Genomic DNA, 20,823 nt, shown 5'->3' on the forward strand with positions numbered 1-20,823 from the left:
TTAATGACTGCCATGTTTAGCGGCTGTTCAAATGACCATGATCTTGAGAAAGGTACTAAGTGAGATAGAGAGGGGCAGTTTTAAAAATCTGATAAATAAATAAAAGTAAATTAACTTCATGATCGGTCCTTACAATTATGACAACTCCAGCATCCCGAGGTCATACAATTGCTATCTGTGTACTTCACAAGCGGCTTCCAACAAGCAGAATCAATGGAGGAGCTGGCAGTCAAATCACAAGCCACAGCTCCATGATAGACAGCCGTGGGGGTGCAGTGGTTAGCATGCTGACTGCCAGCTGACTGCAATTTGGCAGTTCGATCCTCACCGGCTCAAGGTTGATTCGGCCTCCCATCCTTCCGAGGTTGGTAAAAAGAGGACCCAGATTGTTGGGGGTAAATATGCTGACTCTGTAAACCTCTTAGAAAGGGCTGGAAAGCACTGTGAAGTGGTATATAAGTCTAAGTGCTATTTCTATTGCTATCTCTCACTTAACCCATAAGCGATTTACTTAATGACCACATAGGAAGTGACATAAGCCCCTCGCAAGCATGCAAAGTTCTGTTTGGTGACCCTGTTGATTAGTGAGGGAGTTGCCAATCCCAGCTGTGATCGCTAAATAAGGATGACGAATAATGGAATGACCTTGAAATAATTCAAGATATGTACATACAGGTGTACTTATTTTTAAATAAGGCAAATCAAACGCAGATATACAATACCTTGCCTGCTGAGAATGACTCTTCCGTCTTGGTTTGCATTTGTGAGCGCGGCTAGGAAACTTTCAATGTGCATTAGTGGAGATGCCATTTTGGGGTGGTCGTCCTCACCTTCCCCGGGAGAACTTTGCGGAGCCCCTGCAGATCAAAAGGCAACTTCTCATTTGGAAAGGCCACTTCTCCCCTGCAGACCATCATCTCCCAATTCCTTACTTCAACAGCCACACAGGTAGCATGTCCAATTTATTTGCATTTGGGGCTATTGTCCACCCTGAAGTGAACCTGGCTGAGGCCATCTTGGAGGCTTCAGGGTTGCCACACAACAGAGGGAGAAGGGAAACAGTTAGATGGGGTTTTGTAGCCAAAACAATAAAGTTTTCCTGTGGGAACCAAGGGCATTCTCACAAGTGGCTGGCCAGAGGAGGAGTGAAGTAACCAAGCAACCGGATTGGACAGTGTGACCCGTGACTTGGGGGAAAGAGGGAACTTTAATTAAGCTGCGGGAACTTTCAGAGTCGGCTTTCACCAGTTGTGCCAATATGATGTATCCAATAAAACTGTCCTTTGATAAATTTGCCTGCCTCGGAGTTCTACTTTCTATGGGTGCTTGGAATCCTGACAGCTATGTCTAAATGTGTGTTAATAGAAAAAAGGCTACCGACAAGAAGCTGAATCAACATTCTTGCCAAAGAAGTTTTTGCATTCTTGTCCCAGAACAATTTATCAAGGCAACAATGACATATGGCTCACCCTCAATCTTGCAGAAAAGATTGAATTACTGTAGCAAGAAAAGTCAAAACTCTGATTCTTCATTGACTTTCAAGAGACAGGTAGAAAAAATTTTCTTTTTCTGTGCATTATTTATATTATTATAACCTATTATTTATATCTTCACCATTCTATATTTTATTTTCCATTCTTCCAAAGGGAAATAATATGTTTGTCCTAAGCCACAACTCTGCATGAAGTTGTGCAAAGACATGGATGTCCTACTTACACTAAAATGGAAAGAAAGAATCCAAGAACAGGGAAGCTCCATAGGCCCAACTGTTTCCAAACCTACTGAAAGATCACGATGGGTGGCCCGCAACTTACGACCACAATTGAGCCCAAAATTTCTGGGAAGTGAAACATTTGTTAAGTGAGTTCTGCCCCATCTTACGACTTTTCTTGCCACGGTTCTTAAGTGAGCCACTGCGGTTGATCAGTTAGCAACCCGGTTGTTAAGTGAATCTGGCTTCCCCCTTGACTTTGCCTGTGAGAAGGTTGCAAAAGGAGGATTGCGTGTTCTATCCGAGGCTTCCCAAGAGCCTGAAGCAAACTCCCTGTCCCGGCAAAAACCCCTTTTATTAATTTCCCGTGAATTCTGCTCATTCACATCCAGCAGTCTTTCAAGGGAGGATTTACAGTCACAGACCTTATCTGGCTTGGAGGGCGGACAGGCCGATATCTGCAGAACTTGGCAAGGAGACTTGGAGAGTCACGAACCAATTAAGCAAACTAATTGTCTCCTGCAAACTCCACTCCCATTTCACCCCTTTTATTTCCTCTGGGAGGGGCCATTCATCGTCCACCTGTGCCTTTACTCCCGAGTCGGCCCTTGTTCTTAGCTGTTCCCTTCTCCTGGCAGCTCTACGCATGCGCACATCGGGAACAGACTCCAGTTGTTCTTCTGCCCATTGATGTCCGACTCCGAAGGCAGCTGATAATTGTCAGACGTCCCTGGCCCCATCTCTGCCTCCGATGCAGAGCCCTCATCAGAGCCTTCCCCAGACTCCAAAACGGGCCGATGTTCCTCCCCAACCTCCTCACTGTCCGAATCTGCTGCCAGATCCACTGGCTGCTGGCGGGCCACAACAGACACAGCAATAGTCAATATGAACCAGTTGCCAAGTATCTGAATTTTGATCACATGATCACGGGGGAAGGTTGCAATGGCCGTAACTGTAAAAAAGGCTCATAAGTCACCTTTTTTCAGTGCCGTTGTAACTTTGAACGGTCACCAAAGAACTGTTGTCAGTTGAGGACTGCCTGCATTTTTATGTCTTGCCTCTTCCTCCTCACCTCCTTCCAGTTCTGAACCCTGCCAAAAATTGCTTTTGTAGCCAAACTCACCCTCTTTTTCTGGTCTCTTGTTCAAGGTTTGCAGAAAGTTCTGCAAACCAGACAACTTTTGGTCGTCTTTGCTGGTTTTGGAAACTCCGTATTTTTCCACAAATCCTAAGAGCTGCAAGACAGGAAAAAGACCAGAAAAAATTGTTTAAATAGGGTCTGTAAACTTTTCCCTGTCCGTTAATCATTCCTGCAAAGGCAGAAAAGAGGAAAACATTCAGACAATCTGTCTTCCCAAGGGAGACTAACATACATACCCCAGAAACCATGCAGAGACTCAGCTGGTTTATAAATGGCCACACAGGTAGTCCTCAACTTACAACCACTCATTTAGTGACCATTCAAAATTACAATGCCACTGAAAAAAAGAGACTTGTGACCATTTTTCATTCTTAGGAAAGTCTCGGTGGCGCAGTGGTTAGAGTGCAGTACTGCAGGCTACTTCTGCTTTTCTGATCACCTTTTCTGACCTTCCGACAAGCAAAGTCAATGGAGAAGGCCGATTCAGTTAACAACTGTGGCAAGAAAGGTCATAAAATGAGCAAACCTTAATCAACGTCTTGCTTAACAACATAAACGTTGGTCTCCCATATGTTGAGGACTATCTGTACGCCGTAAATTTGATTTAATTCAACACATTTAGCTTACCTTTCAATTCAATTATAATTATTTTCCTACCATAGATTTAATCAATGTTCCCTTCCATTCAAGAAAAGTTACAGTAAGGTAACATCTATTGAAATTTTGGGGAGCCTTACCCCAACTGTTCACAAGTCCCACACGGTTTATTCTTGCATCTCTGCGTAGGAAATAGCTAACCAGATTGATCTGACTCAATCTAAGGCAACTTATGTTCCCATATCCCATGGAAAATTCCTGAAAACAGACCCCAAAAAGGCACCTAAAGGACACGGAACCAGAATTTTATTCTACTCTGTTGATGCGCTACCTTCTTGCTGATGCAACTTTTCTCACAGTAACGCTGAACCTGTTGAAAAAAAGAGAACAGGCACATTAAAAGATCCCTCGTTGTCTTAACAGGTTATCTCCAGTTTTAACCTTCTTTGCCAGATTATCACAATTTATTATTCAATCCACACCTTGTAGAAGCAGAGTATTCAGTCATCCTGGAGCTCCTTCATGACTCCTTACAGCAGGGGTGTCCAAACTTGGCAACTTTAAGACTTGTGGACTTCAACTCCCAGAATTCCCCAGCCAGCAAAGCTGGCTGGGGAATTCTGGGAGTTGAAGTCCACAAGTCTTAAAGTTGCCAAGTTTGGACACCCCTGCCTTACAGAAACTCCTAAAGATTTCTCTAAGGGCCACCTTCCTTGCATCCTTTTGCTTAACTTTCCTCTTCCCTTTCTATCCAAGCTGTCTGGTTGACAGGCATCTCACTGTAAACTGGCAGCTTTCAAGCCACCGTAACAATTCAAGGCCTGTAGTGCAACCAGACGCAGACCAGTTTATGAATATTCTACATTCCTATTATATGCATGACATGTGTGTTTGCGTGTGTATGGAAAGTAACACATTTGCTGCTAAACTCAAGCAGGTCCAGAGCAATTCTGCTATTCATTAGCATCGGTATTACTACCTCTTTTCAGTCTTATAAAAGTAAAGGTAAAGATTCCCCCGCAAAAGCGTGCTAGTCGTTCCCGACCCTAGGGGGCGGTGCTCATCTCCATTACAAAGCCGAAGAGCCAGCGTTGTCCGAAGACGTCTCCGTGGTCATGTGGCCGGCATGACTAAACGCTGAAGGTGCACAGAGCAGTTACCTTCCCACCAAAGGTGGTCCCTATTTCTCTACTTGCATTTTTTAATTGGTTGGCAGAAGCTGGGACAAGTAACAGGAGCTCATTCTGTTACGCGGTGCTAGGGATTCGAACTGCTGAACTGCCGACCTTTCTGATCGACAAGCTCAGCATCTTAGCCACTGAGCCACCGCGTCCCTTATAAACCAGCCTAAATAAATGTTGAGGTTTCTTCAAGAGTAAGAGTGAGGTTTTAATGGAAGTGAACATTTCTCAGGCTCGTACTGCAGCCTGAGAAAAAGAGAGACTGGGATAATCAACAGCTGTAAGTGCTGGATTCACACAATGGACAAATTGCCTTTTACAAATAATTTTCTAAAGATGTCCTTGGTTCCCACGCTATGAATTTTTTGCCTGTAGCTATAAATATGTCTTAGCTATTAATAAAGAATTAATACAGGCAAAATCTGATCAGGATGTAAAAGGAAAAAGGAAACACCTCTTTGGAGGGCTCTAACCTAAGTTTCGGCTCCCTACCAAATTCTAAACTTTAGTGCAGTACATTACCTTGAAGAGATTGATGTTGTCAACTTGACACTGGAACAAAAAGTCATTGATGGATTTCAGCTGCACCCCTTAGAGAGAAAGTGGGAACAAGCAATTTTTAAAAATCTGGTTTGCTTACACCAGATAAAAACAAGATTTTTTCAGATCGGTGGCAATCATCTTCTTAAACCCCATGCTGGCCAAACCATGACAATTTACACACTTTCTGGAGTCGCACCCACCACTTACCTCCTTCTGGTATGCTCTGTGTATTTGGATTCTGATTTACATTTCCTGGAGAAAAAGAGAGCAACAACGATTATGAAATTATAGGCTAAACTACATATCACTATGGGCTACACAATATATCACTGGGAGCTAAACTACAATACCAATGTACCATTAGTTCTCAACTTACAACCACATCTGAGCCCCAAATGTCTGTTGCTAAGGGAGACAGTTGTAAAGTGAGTTTTGCCCCATTTTTGCCAGTAGTTAAAAAATGCTACCAGTTCAGGAGAACTGGTATTTCCGACAATCAGCTGGGCGAGGATCAGCTGTGACGCGCAATATATATTCGCTAGAATCATCCGATTTCCTGCTTTCTATCTAATCTAAATCGCCTGGCACAGCGGATTCCCCCCCCCCCCCGCTGTTCTACTCATCTTTGCAGGCATTCAAAATGTTCTTTTTTTAGGGATGTGCGGGCGTGACTCAGGCGCACTTACGTGCAAAGCCTGCACTCGGTAGCAAACTGACCGAACTGGTAGCAGACTTCAGAGGATTTCACGGCTGACATTTGGTAAGTGAATCTCTGCAGGTATTAAGCAAGTAATACGGTTGTTAAATGAATCCGACTTCCCCATTGACTTTGCTAGTCAGAAGGTTGCAAAAGAGGATCACATGACCCCAGGACAAATATAAATACAATAATACAATAGCAGAATTGGAAGGGACCTTGGAGGTCTTCTAGTCCAACCCCCTGACTAGGCAGGAAACCCTATACCGTTCCAGACAGATGGCTATCCAACATCTTCTTAAAGACTTCCAGTGTTGGGGCATTCACAACTTCTGGAGGCAAGCTGTTCCACTGATTAATTGTTCTAACTGTCAGGAAGTTTCCCCTCAGTTCTAAGTTGCTTCTCTCCTTGATTAATTTCCACCCAGTGGCTCATAAATATGAGTCAGTTGCCAAAAGTCTTGGAAACAGTCATAAGAATAAGTTTGAGGGAAAAAATAAAAAAGAACAACATAGCGCTTGTAAAAATGAACCACTAGGATTTTAACTGACTTAGTTAAGCAAGTGATATGAATCCAGTCAAAGAATACATAGCAGAAATCAACTGTAGGTTTTTGACCAGCAAGCAACTATACAACCACGAGGCTAGGTTTTTACATTTTAGTCTCTCTCTTTTTTTTTAACATAACGTCAACCCCTAAGAGAGAAGTATTATTTTTCTGCTATGTTAACTCAAACTTACACTTCAAATAGTTTCCAATTTGCTTGTAATTACATTTATTGCATTGGTACATGCATTTAAAAAAAATTAAAACAAGCAATTTAGACTTTGAGTATATTAAGCTGGTAGCAAAGATCTGTAAATATGCAAGGCTAATGCAATTATAAAGCATCTATCCAGAGCGCAAGTATACACCTGAGGAAAAACAGGCATCAGAAGGCAAGCAGTAATTCCATTACAGCCTTGCTTAAAATCAGAATTTCATCCTTCATTTGCTTTGTGCTCGTATCTATTCTGTTCGGGATGAGCAAAATGGAAGGAGACAAAGACTTGTCGGAGAAGTTAAAGATGTAATGATCAAAGGACGATTGCCTTGGGGGGAAAGAGATGAAACAGGGTTCGCTTGTTTCCTTTTCCGAGAAATCTATGGCATTTCCTAACGACAGACTGATATCCCTGCAGTCCATATAATGTCAAATTAATTAATGTTAAATTCTTGGATGCAAGTCGGCCATATAAACAATGGCATTGAGCTTGATGGGACATTCCCCTGCGGAAGGTAGCTGGCGTTGGAAAAACGATTCCCAGGACTCTGTTCTTACCTCCCAGGACAGCCACAAACTTCTCCAGCAAAAACAAAATCTGTTTAATGTACATCAAATTCTTGGCCTTCAAGCGTTTCCTAAGAGAGACCAGATGATATAGGACTCAGTGGTGGGTGGCTCTTACCGTCGCTACCAGTACACGGATCGCGGTCTGTTTGTGCACGCACCTGACACGCGCTGCGCACGCATGCGCAATCCACCGCCCTGCGACAACCAGATGCTTGTTGGGGCTCGCGCAGTCACCGCACACTGTGCCTTTTTGGCATAAATACAGCTATAGAGCGCGGGCGAGTGGGTAGGTGGGCCAAACGAGCTCTCAACTGCTCCAGGCCACTACCGGTATAGCATTACCGGGCCACACCCACAAAAACCCACTATTGATATGAGGGCACAAGGAAAACACAATGCAAGACAATCAGGTTGAGCTTAAGAATATAACTGGGAAGGCCCGTGGAGTGAGTCAGGTGAATGATGAGGGACAAAAAGCATATATAGCCATATGCCAAAATGTTTGGAATTTCAGTATCTTTGCCCATAGAGCAGGGGTCACCAACTGCTGGTCTTTGGACCACCCTAAGAAAATGTTGGTGGTCTGCAAAAAAAATATTTGCATTTTTTATATTGCACTAAATCAGGGGTCCTCAAACTACGGCCCCTAGGACGGATACGTGCAATGAATGTTTGTGGTGCTGCAGAGAGTCTCCCCCTTCGGGGTCTTTTTGTGTGAGTCAGAGGGGGACAGAAATTCTGACTTGGGGTCTGCTTCGCCCTCCTGGTGCGGGGCTTTGGGCGAAGGTTGGAGGGAAGCACCACTGATGGTGAAGTAGGACTGCATCATGGCCTGGAACTGTCTGACCATCTCAGCCCGCTGAGCCTCCAGGGACCGCTACCTGGCCTTGAACTCCCACAGGTCTTCATTGTGGAAGCCTATGCTCCTAGTCCTCAGTGAGGTGCGTCTGCTGAGCCTCCTTCCTGGCCAGATCCAATTTGAACTGAGCCAGCTGTTTTGCCAACTCTTTCTCTTGGTGGCTGGGTCAGTTAGCTCCAGCAACTGCTTCCTCTTGGGGCCCTAAGGAGCCCGGGTGGGGAGGCGAGGAGTGGCGAGTAGAGGCTGGCGAGGCGTCCCTCGATGTGAGTGATATCACATTGGCCACGCCCACCCAGTCACATGATCACCTGGCCACGCCCACCCAGTCATTAGGCAGATCATATTAGTGGATTTAAAATTATGAATTTAGTGGTCCCTGAGGTCTGAAAGGTTGGTGACCCCTGCCATACAGTTTCTTTCCCAAAAGCATGAAAGATCCAAGAAGATGAGCTTTGCATCAGAACTTCCCCATTGCCTAGACCAGAGCTACACGACTCAATGGACAGGAATGAGACACACGGAGACCTTAAAAATAATGATGGGTCACAAAGGAATAACTGGCATGCCAAACATTGGCTGGTGGTATGGCAGCAGCCCTGGCGCTGGTAGTGTTTGTGAGACCTGGAGGCACTGGAAGGCCTTGGCAAGCATGTTTTAAGGGCTGTGAAAAACTACTGTATTTTTGGAGTATAAGACGCACCTTTCCCTCCACCCCAAAAAAAGGGTGAAAATCTCAGTGCGTCTTATACACTGAATACAGTATTTTTGGCCTCCTGAAACCCTGCCCCCTTCACAAAAATGGACATACAGAGGGTTTGGGAGGCCTGCAAAGTCAGAGGGTTGGGGAGGGGAAAAACAAGTGAAAAACAGGCCGTTTTTTGTCGTCGTCGTCCCCCCGGATCACTCTACAAGCCTCCTAAAGCATGCCCATTTTGCATGCCCATTTTTTGGCAAAAAGGGGCCCATTTTCGCAAAAAAAGGGTCTTTTTTGCTCGTTTTTCCCCCCAGCAGCACTTTGCACGCCTTTCAAACTCTGCATGCCCTGTTTTTCACAAAAAAATGAGGCATGCAGAGGGTTTGGGAGGTCTGCAGAGAACAAAAACCTTTTTTTTAATTTACCTCTTCAAAATCTTGGTGCGTCTTATATTCTGGTGCATCTTATACTCTGAAAAATACGGTAGGTGGCAGCAGTCATGTTGAGGGAATGGATTTTGTTCGGTTTTCAGAAAACGACAGACTGCACAAGGCTGTTTTGCAAGCTATATGGAGCCATGATCTATTTTTATGGATTTATGGATGCAGGCAGTCCTCAATTTGCAACCATAATTCAGCCCAAAATTTCTGTGGCTAAGTGGAACAGTTATTAAGTGACTTTTGGCCCATTTTGCAACCTTTCTTGCCACGGTTGTTAAGTGAATCACTTCAGTTGTTCGGTTAGTAACACCGTTGTTAAGTGAATCTGCCTTCCCATTGACTTTGCTTGTGTCAGCAGGTCGCAGAAGGGGATCATGTGATTCCGAGGCACTGCAGCCGTCATAAACACGAGTCAGCTTCCCATGCATCTGAATTTTAATCACTTGAGCATGGGAATGCTGCAATGGTCGTAAATGTGAAATACAGTCATAAGTCGCTTTTTTCAGTGCCTTTTAACTTTGAATGGTCGCTAAACGAAAGGTTGTAAGATGAGGACCACCTGTATTTTATGTTTCTAGCCTATACAGGTAGTCCTCCATTTAGAACTGGCTGCTTAACAACCATTCAAAGCTATAATAAAAGAACTTACGACCTAGTTCCAAAGATCCAATCAAGTACCGCCATTAGCAACATCCTGCAGTCACATGACTATGTTTTATTACCGTTTTGGCAAAAAAATACCACCAGCATTTACTTACAGTTTTCTGCAAAATTGGCCCATAGTCAACTATGGATTAGTTTAGTGACTGTTACAGTCACATGATTGCCACAATGAAGGTCATAAAATTGGGTCAGTCTTGTGGCTGAGCCATTTTATGACTATCTTGAGTTACAACCAGGATGGGCCTGCTCCATTACGGTCATAAGTCAAGGACTACCGGTATGTTGTGCAGGTCCAATCTCAACCATAAAACTACTTGCTAGGTGTGCTTCTCCGCCTCTCCCTCTAAGAGTGGAAAGTTAGAAATTGCCAGGTAGTTTGTAGCAAACCTCAATTTGCCATTGTAGATGGATTTAGATAGATGGATGGATGGATGGACAGACTGATAGGTAGGTAGGTAGGTAGGTAGGTAGGTAGGTAGGTAGGTAGGTAGGTAGGTAGGTAGGTAGGTAGGTAGATAGATAGATAGATAGATAGATAGATAGATAGATAGATAGATAGATAGATAGATAGATAGATAGATAGATAGATAGATAGATAGATAGATAGATAAGATAGATAGATATTTGGATGGATGGATGGATGGATGGATGGACGGACTGATAGATAAATGATAGATAGATAGATAGATAGATAGATAGATAGATAGATAGATAGATGATAGATAGATAGATAGATAGATAGATAGATAGATAGATAGATAGATAGATAGATTATAGATGGATTTGGAAGGATGGACGGACAGACTCACATTTCCACAAATCGGAACCTTGAGTGCAAACACTCACCTATATCGTTCCATGTACTGAAGGAGCTGGGAGTGAGCGCAGCACAGCTAAAATGGATATAAAACATAAGACAATATTGAGGCCTATCCTGACCAGCATCATTTTGCCCAAAAGGCTTCTTTTTCCCCATCAAGTTTTTTATTTTATGCTATTTATACATATCAGTGCGTGACAGGTGTGATACCTGGGTATCATACATTTCAAGACAAGTAGACATAATATTATTACTCATAATTATTACATTTCATTTTCATTGTTTCATATTGTTTACACATATCTTTTACTACCGCCCTTCAGATTCTAAACCTCCTTTTCCTTCTTTCATACATCTTAATGTAAGTATGTATGTATGTATGCATGTATGTATGTGTATGTATATATATGTATATAACCAACCCCTCTGGTCCCTCCTCTGAATCTGAACCCTGCACAGGGACACACACACACACACACACACAATTATTCCCTTCTTATTTCTATCTCTATTTTAACTCTTTTTCCCCCATATCACTATAATATTCAAAGATGTAAAGAGAAACTTCCTAACAGTGAGGACAATTAACCAGTGGAACTACTTGCCACCAGAAATCGTGGGTGTTCCATCACTGGAGATGTTGAAGAAGAGAGTGGACAGCCATTTACCTGAAGTGCTATAGAGTCTCCTGCTTGAGCAGGGGGCTGGACTAGACAATCTCCCAGGTCCCTTCCAGCTCTATTCTAAGATTCTATTTCCCATCTTTGACCTGTTTCATTATTCATATTTCCCTTATTTAGCTCTCCGCATCTATTTATGTCAAAATTTCATCCGTTCTTTCATTATTCAATGTCACAATGTACACTTCCAGTACCAATCACAACTCTTTAAACATTTAAAGAACATCTATTCGTGTTCTTTCCAGTCCTCCAATCCGTGAGATTCTACTATTAATACACATGTTTACATTTAAGTATATTCTTTTATTATCTAATCGCCGATTGTTTAATTTTATCATTTCACTGCTAATCATGTTTTTGTGCATATTTAGCAATGTCATCACTGAATCCAAAAGGCTTCTGAGAAGCCCACAAACAAGACATGTAGTAACATAATTCCCTCTGGGTGTTATATTAACCAGTAAAGGTGGAGGTTTAGTGGCATTTAAAGGGGATACCAGTGTCAGTGTTCGTCTGTTTATAAGGGCTTGGTGTGCTCACGTAGATCTTATGATGGGGAAGTCACATCAGATGAGGGTCTTGTGATGGGTCAGGTATAGGTTGCATCAAGTGAAAGTCTTTTGATGGTGTTGTGGCCCACAACCAGCAGAACTGGCAAAAGATTGGGACAGTGAGGAGGTTGGGGAGGAACATGGGCCAATCCTGGAGTCTGGGGAAGGCTCGGACGAGGGCTCTGCATCAGAGGCAGAGAGGGGACCAAGGCCATCTGGTAGTTATTTGTTGCCTCTTGAGCCTGACATCAGTGAGGCAGAAGAACAGCGGGAGCCTGTTCCCAGTGAGCACATTCGCAGAGCTATCAGAAGGCAAGAACAATTAAGAAAACAGGGTCGACTCAGGAGTAAGGTTTGGAGATGATTGGCCCCTCCCATAAGATGTAAAAGAGGAGCGAACGAGAAATGAGCTTTTGCAGGAAACAATTACTTCATCTGGTTGGTTCAAGTTTTGAAAAGTTATGTTTGACTCTGTGCTAAGTTTGGCCTTGCTCTGCATTTGGCATTTAGGTCTCTGGCAGCATTCCCAGGGAGATAAGGTGGGTGTTTATCAACATTCCCCTGAAAGACTGTGGCAACTTGAGCAGACATCTGTCGGAATCTTCACAGACTGTTTGTGAAAACTTGCAGACTGTTAATGACCATAATTTGCAGCCATATAAATAAAAGAGAGTTTGGGGGACTAAGATTTGTGATTTATGCTTTCTCCAGAAGCCTAGGTCAGAACAGATACCGTATTTTTCGGAGTATAAGACACACCTTTTTCCCTCAAAAAAGAGGCTGAAAATCTGGGTGTCAGGCCTGTAGTTATGTTCTCTTTAGGATCTTTGGCCTGCCACACTTTCTTATAATTTTCTATGCTGTTTCAATAGTGTAGTAGTTGGGAGGGGGGAATAGAAAGGAGTAGGATTGTGGAATGTATTGTTATGGATTTTCTTAGAAGCTCAAGGTCGTCTTTTGTCTCCGCACCTCCACACCTGGCCGGAAGAAGAGGGGTGTACATGCCAGAGTGGAAGATGAAGATTGGACCATGTGATGAATTATGGGGTGTGGGGATAGATGATGAACTTTTAACTGGGTGAACTCACAGGATGTACGTTAGAGTTGAAATTTCAAAGCATAATGCCAAAATGTCTGTCTTATTAAATTGGAGTTTTAAGGATCACTTTGCCTTGGACAAGGATTTAATTCTGCATGATATTTGGAACGCTGACACTGGGTTACACTGAATACAGCATTTTTTGCCTCCTGAAACTCCACCTTCTCCAAAATGGCTGTGCAGAGCCTGTAGTGTAGAAGCCTTTCAGAGAGCTCCTGAGGGCTGGGGAAGGCAGAAATGAGTGAAAAATGGCCTGTTTTTTGCTCAATTTTGCCCCCCCCCCCAGCCCCCAGGAGTACTCTACAAGCCTCCTAAAGGCTATGTGTGCAATTTTTTTGACAAAAAAATGGGCCCATTTTTGCAAACCACAGGCCATTTTTTGCTCATTGCGGGGGCCATTCCCCAGGAGCACTCTGCAAGCCCCCTAAAGGCTATTCATGCCTCTTTTTTGGGGAAACAAAACGGGCCCGTTTTTGCGAAAAACGGGCCGTTTTTGGAAGGTTTGCAGAGTACAAAAACTTTTTTTTTATTTGCCTCTTCACAATCTTGGTGCGTCTTATACTCCGAAAAATACGGTAGGTCTTGTGATGGGGTAGGTCACAATACGGTAGTTCTTGTGATGGGGAGGTCACATCAGGTGAGGGTCTTGTAATGGGTCAGGTGTGGGTTGCATCAAGTGAGGTGATGGGGAGGTCACATCAAGTGAGGGCCAGTGAAGTGCTGGTTGGGGGAAGGGGTTGCGTGGGTTGGTTGGCTGTGTGGTTGATTTGAATCCTGAGGGGTTCGTAGGCTGGTTGTAGGTCAATGTTTCTTTTGATGGAATTGCTTGTGGAATGCCAAGTTTATGTTAACCAGTATTCAGGGACATCCATCTCGGAGACTGTCTCTTTACAGTCTCTTACAAAAGCCTGACACCAATGGCACTGGGCAAAGAGACCACAAGAAAGCTGCAGGTAAGAGTAGAGAGGCCCTCAGGCCTGACTCACCTGCGAGCCGGTCACCTGAGTGCTGTAGATGGAAGCAATGGTATCGATCAGATTGTGTGCTTCATCAATTATCACTACCTGATCCTTCAGCTGGATCCCAGATGCTCTTCGGGTAGCTTCATGCAGAAGCATTTGGTATGGCAGCACCACCATCTGTGGGACAGACGGAAGCATTCGTTCAGTAGGAAGTCCATATGCATACATACATTCATACATAATCTTATTTGTTAGATTTTATATTTCACAATTTTTCTAGGAGTTCAAACAGGTATATATTGTTCCAAGTCTACAAAGAAGGCTAGCCTGGAAAATAATCACGGGTTCAAAATCACCCTATTTCTTAGCTAACGATCATTTTCTTTCTTTCTATCTATCTATCTATCTATCTATCTATCTGTCTGTCTGTCTGTCTGTCTGTCTGTCTGTCTGTCTGTCTGTCTGTCTGTCTGTCTGTCTGTCTGTCTGTCTGTCTATTTATCTATCTATCCATCTATCTAAACCCATGTATAATCTATCTATTTATCCATCTATCTATCATCTGTCTGTCTGTCTGTCTATCCATTCATCTAAATCCATCTATAATCTAACTAAATCCACCCACCCACCTAGCTTCCATACCTACCTACCTACCTACCTACCTACCTATCTAAATCAATAATCTATCCATCCATGTATCATCTATCTGCTTGTCTGTCTATCCATCTAAATCCATCTATAATCTATCTAAATCCACCCACCCACCCATCCATCCCCATCTATAATCTATCTATCCATCCATCCATCCATCCATCCATCCATCCATCCATCCATCCATTTATAATCTATCTATCTATCCATCCATCTATTATCTATCTGTCTGTCTGTCTATCCATCTATATCTATAATTCATCCATCCATCCATCTATCTATAATCTATCTATCCATCAATCTATTATCTATCTGCCTGTCTGTCTATCCATCCATCTATATCTATCTAAATTCATCCATCTATCCATCCATCCATCCATCCATCCATCCATCCATCCATCCATCTCCATCTATAATCTATCCATCCATCCATCCATCTATAATCTATCTATCCATCCATCTATCATCTATCTGTCTATCCATCCATCTATATCTATCTAAATTCATCCATCCATCCATCTATTTATCTCCATCTATAATCTATCCATCCATCCATCCATCCATCCATCTATAATCTATCTATCTATCCATCCATCAATCATCTATCTGTCTGTCTATCCATCCATCTATATCTATCTAAATTCATCCATCCATCCATCCATCCATCCATTCATCTATATCTATTAAATTCATTTGCAGCCCATCTTGCCAGGGGCTACTCTGGGCAGCTTCTAACAATAAAATGGGGGAAATGATTTTAAAAATTAGTAAAAGAATAACACAATAAAAAATAAACCATGAAAGTACAACGTTGTGAAATTAAAAGCTGAGGTGATATTTATATTTATATCATATCATACTTTTAGACCACCCATCTCAGTCATGGAGCGGCTCTATAATCCACCACTTTCACCACTACACCATGCTGGGTTTGCAAATATGAAGTTTGCTCTTTAAAAAGGGAGGATCCATTTGAATTCCTACTGTGTGTGACTTCAAAGCAAACCCAGGTGATCCCAAAGGATACGCAAAAAGTCCCAAGGACAGAATATTTACAAAAGAAGAGAAAAAAATAGGAAAACTGGGCGGGGGGGGGGGGGGACCACGCCCAAAGAGATTGGTGAACCTTTTGAGGCATGAAAAAACACCAGCCTAATCATCCCCGAGTGATTTAGTGAAAGGATACAAGGCTACACACAAAGAAAGGAGGCCATCTGATTCCAGACATCAGCAAAGCTTCAAGAGGAGATCCACAAATGTCTACCTGAGCAGCTGGGATGGCGTATCGGCTTCCGTAATAAGGGCAGGCCTTCATTTCTTTTCCCAGAGAAACCAGCTGCTCTATATCTTTCACTTCTACTAGCACTTCATCCCGAAGCAGCTGCAGAGGCTCATAGGAGTGAAATGGACAGGCCGTTCTGCTCACGCACCTCTTCTTGCCCTCTGCTGTCTCTGCTCTTGAATTCTTTTCTGGAGGCAAAGCAAGAGGGTAAAATTTTCAGTACCACGCGGCGCATTGTTAAGACAGCGTGGTGACTGGTGTACAGGGGTCATCCTTTATTCCCAAATGAAATATTATATGCTTTATATCAGGGGTATCAAACATGATTTCACTGAGGGCCGTATCAGAGTTGTGTTTGACCTCGGAGGGGCGGGGGAGAGTGGCCAGCTCGACATCACTCATGTCAGGGCGCCTGTGGTGGCCCGAGCACTCTGCCAATAAAAACGGGTCCCCGAGCTCCATTTCCAACTGCACTGGCCTCCTGCAAACCTCCTGCGGCCCTCCCGAGCTCCATTTTCACTGACAGAGGCGCCACGGGGCCGGTCCTTTGCTGTTTCCAGGGCGCCTCCCCCCCCCCGGGCCAGATCTACACACTCCAAGGGGCTGGATGTAGGCCCCCCCCCCCAGCCTTGAATTTGACACCACAAATCCCATCAGCTTGACTCAGGCTTCAGAGTGTTTCTGTGATATCATGCACACTTTTTTATTTGTCCTTTTCCCCAGTAGAGGTTAAGTCTTCGACTTGCGACCACAGTTGAGCCCAAATTTTCTGTTGCTAACTGAGACAGATGTTAAGTGAATTTCGCCCCTGTTTACGGCCTGTCTTGCCACAGTTGTTAAATGAATGGGTTCAATTGTTAGACAGGAGCAATAGACTTATAGACCACTTCACAGTGCTTTACAGTCCTCTTTAAGCGGTTTACAGAGTCAGCATATTGCCCCCAACAACCTGGGTTCTCAGTTTACCCACCTCGGAAGGATGGAAGGCTGAGTCAACCTTAGGCCTGGTGAGAATCGAACTGCAGCCAGCGAGCGGAATTAGCCTGCAATACTGCATTCTAACCACTGCACCATCACGGCTCCTAGCAACACCATTGTTAAGTGAACCTGGCTTCCCATTTTGTTTGTTAATTTTATTAATTTACTGTGAATTTTGTTCATTCACATCCAGCAAAGCCTTTCAAGGGAGGATTTACAGTCACAGACCTTATCTGGCTTGGAGAGCTGCCAGGCCGATATCTGCAAAACTTGGCAAGGAGTCTCAGACAGTCAGGTACCAATTAAGCAAACTAATTGTCTCCTGCAAACTCTACTCCCCTTTCGCTCCTCTTTTATTTCCTCTGGAAGGGGCCATTCGTCGTCCACTTGTGGCCTTCCTCCCAAGTCGACCCCTGTTCTTTAGCTGTTCCCTTCGTCTGGCAACTTTGCGCATGCGCACACTGGGAAACGGCTCCAGCTGTTTGTCTGCCCCACTGATGTCTGACTGAAGGCAGCTGGTAACTGAAATTCGGCTCTGGCCCCCTCTCTGCCTCCGACACAGAGCCCTCATCAGAGCCTTCCTCAGACTCCAGGACTGGCCCATGTTCCTTCCCAACTTCCTCACTGCCCGAATCTGCTGCCAGCTCTGCTGGCCACTGGCGGGCCACAACAACCCCAGGACACTGCAATTGTCACAAATAGAAGTCAGTTGCCAAGCTTCTGAAGGTGATTGTAAGGATAAAAACCAAAATCAATGCACGTCACTGTGATCGCCTTTGAAGTGGTGCTAAATATAATGCAATCATTATTACTCTCTATGTATGAAGGGTAATATCAGGTCACCCCACCTCTAAAAAAAAGCTACAATTGTGAGACAAGACTCGTAAGGACGGTGTTCTTGCATAAGGTTTCTCATGAGATTTGAGGTTTTTAATTTAAAAAAAAAACTAATTTAAAAAAATATTCTCATGTGCTCCGGACATTGCAGGAGATCAAATACCGGTGCCTCAGGGCGTACAAAGGCTTCCATTCAAATTGGTTCGCGCACAAAACATTCCATTTCAAGCGTGAAATCACTGTATTGCGTACCAAAATTGACTGTTCCAAGGATTTGGGAAGAGTTTTGCATCCAAACAGATCCCTTTCAATGCAACCCTTTTACACTCAGGAGCATTTTTAAACACACTGAAAACAGCCACTTTCATAACCTGAATAGGAACTTTGGAGAAACGTTTACACACTTCGGAACATCCACCGACTGGTTCCTGGTTCCTGCTACTTACAGGGAGTTCCAGTTGGACTCTAATGCAAGCAAAATAACGCCCATAATATTCCAAGCACTAGTCTGCACATCTCTACGAAAGGAAACCTAACTCACAGGTACAGAAGAATCCCAACATTAGCAAACTACCAGGAAAAAAAGCTTGGGATAAACCCCATATCTGTCCCACCACCTGAGTGGATGGCGTGGAATATTTACTGCAGGGCTGAAGAAAACAAAATCAGAAAACCAAGAAAAGAGAAACGAAGGAAATACTCCAAAATAGGAAAATAGCAATGGCACTTAGACTTACCGTATTTTTTGGAGTATAAGACGGACCTTTTTCCCTCAAAAAAGAGGATGGAAATCTGGGTGCGTCTTATATATACTGAATACAGCATTTTTGGCCCCCCGAAACCTCGCCCCCTTCACCAAAATGGTCATGCACAGCCTTTAGACTTCCAGAGTGCTCCTGGGGGCCGGGGAGGGCAGAAATGACTAAAAAACGGGCTGTTTTTTGCTCGTTTCTGCCCCCCAGCCCCCAGGAGCGCTCTACAAGTCTCCTAAAGGCTATTCATGCCCTTTTTTTGACAAAAAAAATGGGCCCATTTTCGTAAAAAACAGGCCGCTTTTGAGAGGTTTGCAGAGTGCAAAAACTTTTTTTTTTAATTTGCCTCTTCAAAATCTTGGTGCGTCTTATACACAGAAAAATACGGTATATACCGCTTCACAGTGCTTTACAGCCCCCTCTAAGTGGTTTACAAAGTCAGCCTCTTGCCCCCAACAATCTGGGTCCTCATTTGACCCATCTCGAAAGGATGGAAGGCTGAGTCAACCTTGAGCCTGGAGAGATTTGAACTGCTAAATTGCAGGCAGCCGGCAGGCAGCAAAAGTAGCCTGCAGTACTGCGCTCTAGCTACTGTGCCACCGAGTCTCTTTGTGGTTGGAATGCTGAATAGGAGCAATCCAGACTACAAGTAATCCTTGACATGACCACAATTGAGCCCCAAATTTCTCTTGCTAAATGAGACATTTGTTAGGTGAATTTTGCCCCATTTTGCAACTTTCTTGCTGCAGTTGTTAAGCGAACCACTGCAGTTGATAAGCTAGTAACCCGGTTGTTAAGTGAATCTGGCTTCCCCATTGACTTTGCTTTCAGAATGCTGAAAAAAGGTTGTACAAATAATAACAGCAGCTAGAATTGTATTTGCACAAACCCGGAAAGCAGACAAAAACGCATCGGAAGGGGAGATAATAAAGAAGATATTAGATTGTGCAGAAATGAATAGGTTGACATTGAGAATAAAGGACAAAGAGGAATCAGTGTACTACAGGACATGGGGGCAATTTTATGATTGGCTTGAAAAAAGATACAAATAGAAAGAGAAAGGAACAAAGCAGAAAACAAATAACTCAGACGACACATTATTAAACAGGGGGAGGGGAAATAAGAAAGTATGAAAATGTAAATATACAGGTGGAAAAATGTTATGAATTGACTAATGTTAAATAACAATTATAAGAATGGATATTTAAGAATGCATTTGAAAGGAAAAATAAAAAACTTTTTTAAAAAGGCTGAAAAAAGGGATCACGTGACCTTGGGATACAGCAACGGTCATAAATATGAATCAGTTGCCAAGCATCTGAATTTTGATCACAGGATCATGGGGATGCTACAAAGGTTAGAAGTGTGAAAAACGGTCCTAAGTCACTTTTTCCAGTGCCGTTGTAACATTGAGTGGTCACTAAAGGAACTGTTGTAAGTCGAGGACTTCCTGTACAGGTAGTCAACAAAGTTACGACGGACCCTACCCAAGATGCTTATGACCTGGTTCCAAAGTTTTGACCGATTGCTTAACCGCTGCTGCAGAAAAAAAGATCGTAAAATTGGTCGGTCATATATGATGACCCATTTTACGACCATCACAACTTATGAATGCAATTGGCAGGCTCCATTACAGTCATAAGTCAAGGACTGTCTCTATAAAGTATGTTTTAGTTCCCTCTGGTTGCGGATTGTCGCCACCGTCACTTTAACACACACAGCCTCCATTGAGTTGGCTTCAGCAAAGTAATTACGTGGCTCCATCAGGACTCCTCGACATACGTTTATTCTTCTGCATCTCCAGACAACGATCATTGATGAGCTGGACAGGTCCCAGGCAGCGCACTTCCTCGTTCACACATAAGTTCTAAAATAAATTGACAGGTGCAGAGGTCAATTATTAAACCAGTTATTAAAGTTTTTTGGTTTAAGGCAGGGGTGTCGAAACTTGGAAACTTTTAAGACGTGTGGACTTCAACTCCCAGAATTCCCTAGGAGAGGGAGGGAGGGGGAGAGAGAGAGACGGAGGGAGGGAGGGAGGTGATAGAAAAAAAGTCCATTGTGTTCCCTTCAGCATCCCAGTTAGGTAAGGAGAAAACAATGCAAATTTCTTTCAGCAACCAAACAAGCTGTAAAGATTCACAAAGATACGAATTCACAATGAAAATAATGCATTGTCTCCAAGGCTGCTAGTAAGATGCATTGTTTGGCTACGGAATGCTTACACTGAATTCAGGTTCCTGAAATTACTTTTAAAATTATTCTTTTCGTTGGCATTTTAGAACTATCAAAGCAAAGCCGCACTGAGTTCTTTTCATCTCCCCTTTCATCACTTAGTCAAGCATTAATC

At 43.4% G+C, this 20,823-nt stretch overlaps 1 protein-coding gene across 1 annotated transcript in view; it reads right to left on the reverse strand.

Annotated features, from left to right (window-relative positions):
* The window catches only part of DDX11 (DEAD/H-box helicase 11), a 48,145-nt gene that overhangs the window by 18,966 nt on the left and 8,356 nt on the right, over positions 1–20,823 (reverse strand). The window contains exons 8-17 of the mRNA XM_081958293.1: positions 20,256–20,340; positions 15,889–16,094; positions 13,998–14,150; positions 10,708–10,754; positions 7,194–7,273; positions 5,381–5,425; positions 5,153–5,220; positions 3,781–3,819; positions 2,835–2,946; positions 723–857 (exon numbers count right to left, since the gene is read on the reverse strand). Coding sequence (XP_081814419.1) covers positions 723–857; positions 2,835–2,946; positions 3,781–3,819; positions 5,153–5,220; positions 5,381–5,425; positions 7,194–7,273; positions 10,708–10,754; positions 13,998–14,150; positions 15,889–16,094; positions 20,256–20,340 — 970 coding nt within the window. The remainder of the gene's footprint in view (positions 1–722; positions 858–2,834; positions 2,947–3,780; positions 3,820–5,152; positions 5,221–5,380; positions 5,426–7,193; positions 7,274–10,707; positions 10,755–13,997; positions 14,151–15,888; positions 16,095–20,255; positions 20,341–20,823) is intronic.

The sequence above is a fragment of the Natrix helvetica genome (assembly GCF_964273705.1).
Source record: "Natrix helvetica genome assembly, chromosome: 6".
Classification (NCBI taxonomy): Eukaryota; Metazoa; Chordata; class Lepidosauria; order Squamata; family Natricidae; genus Natrix; species Natrix helvetica.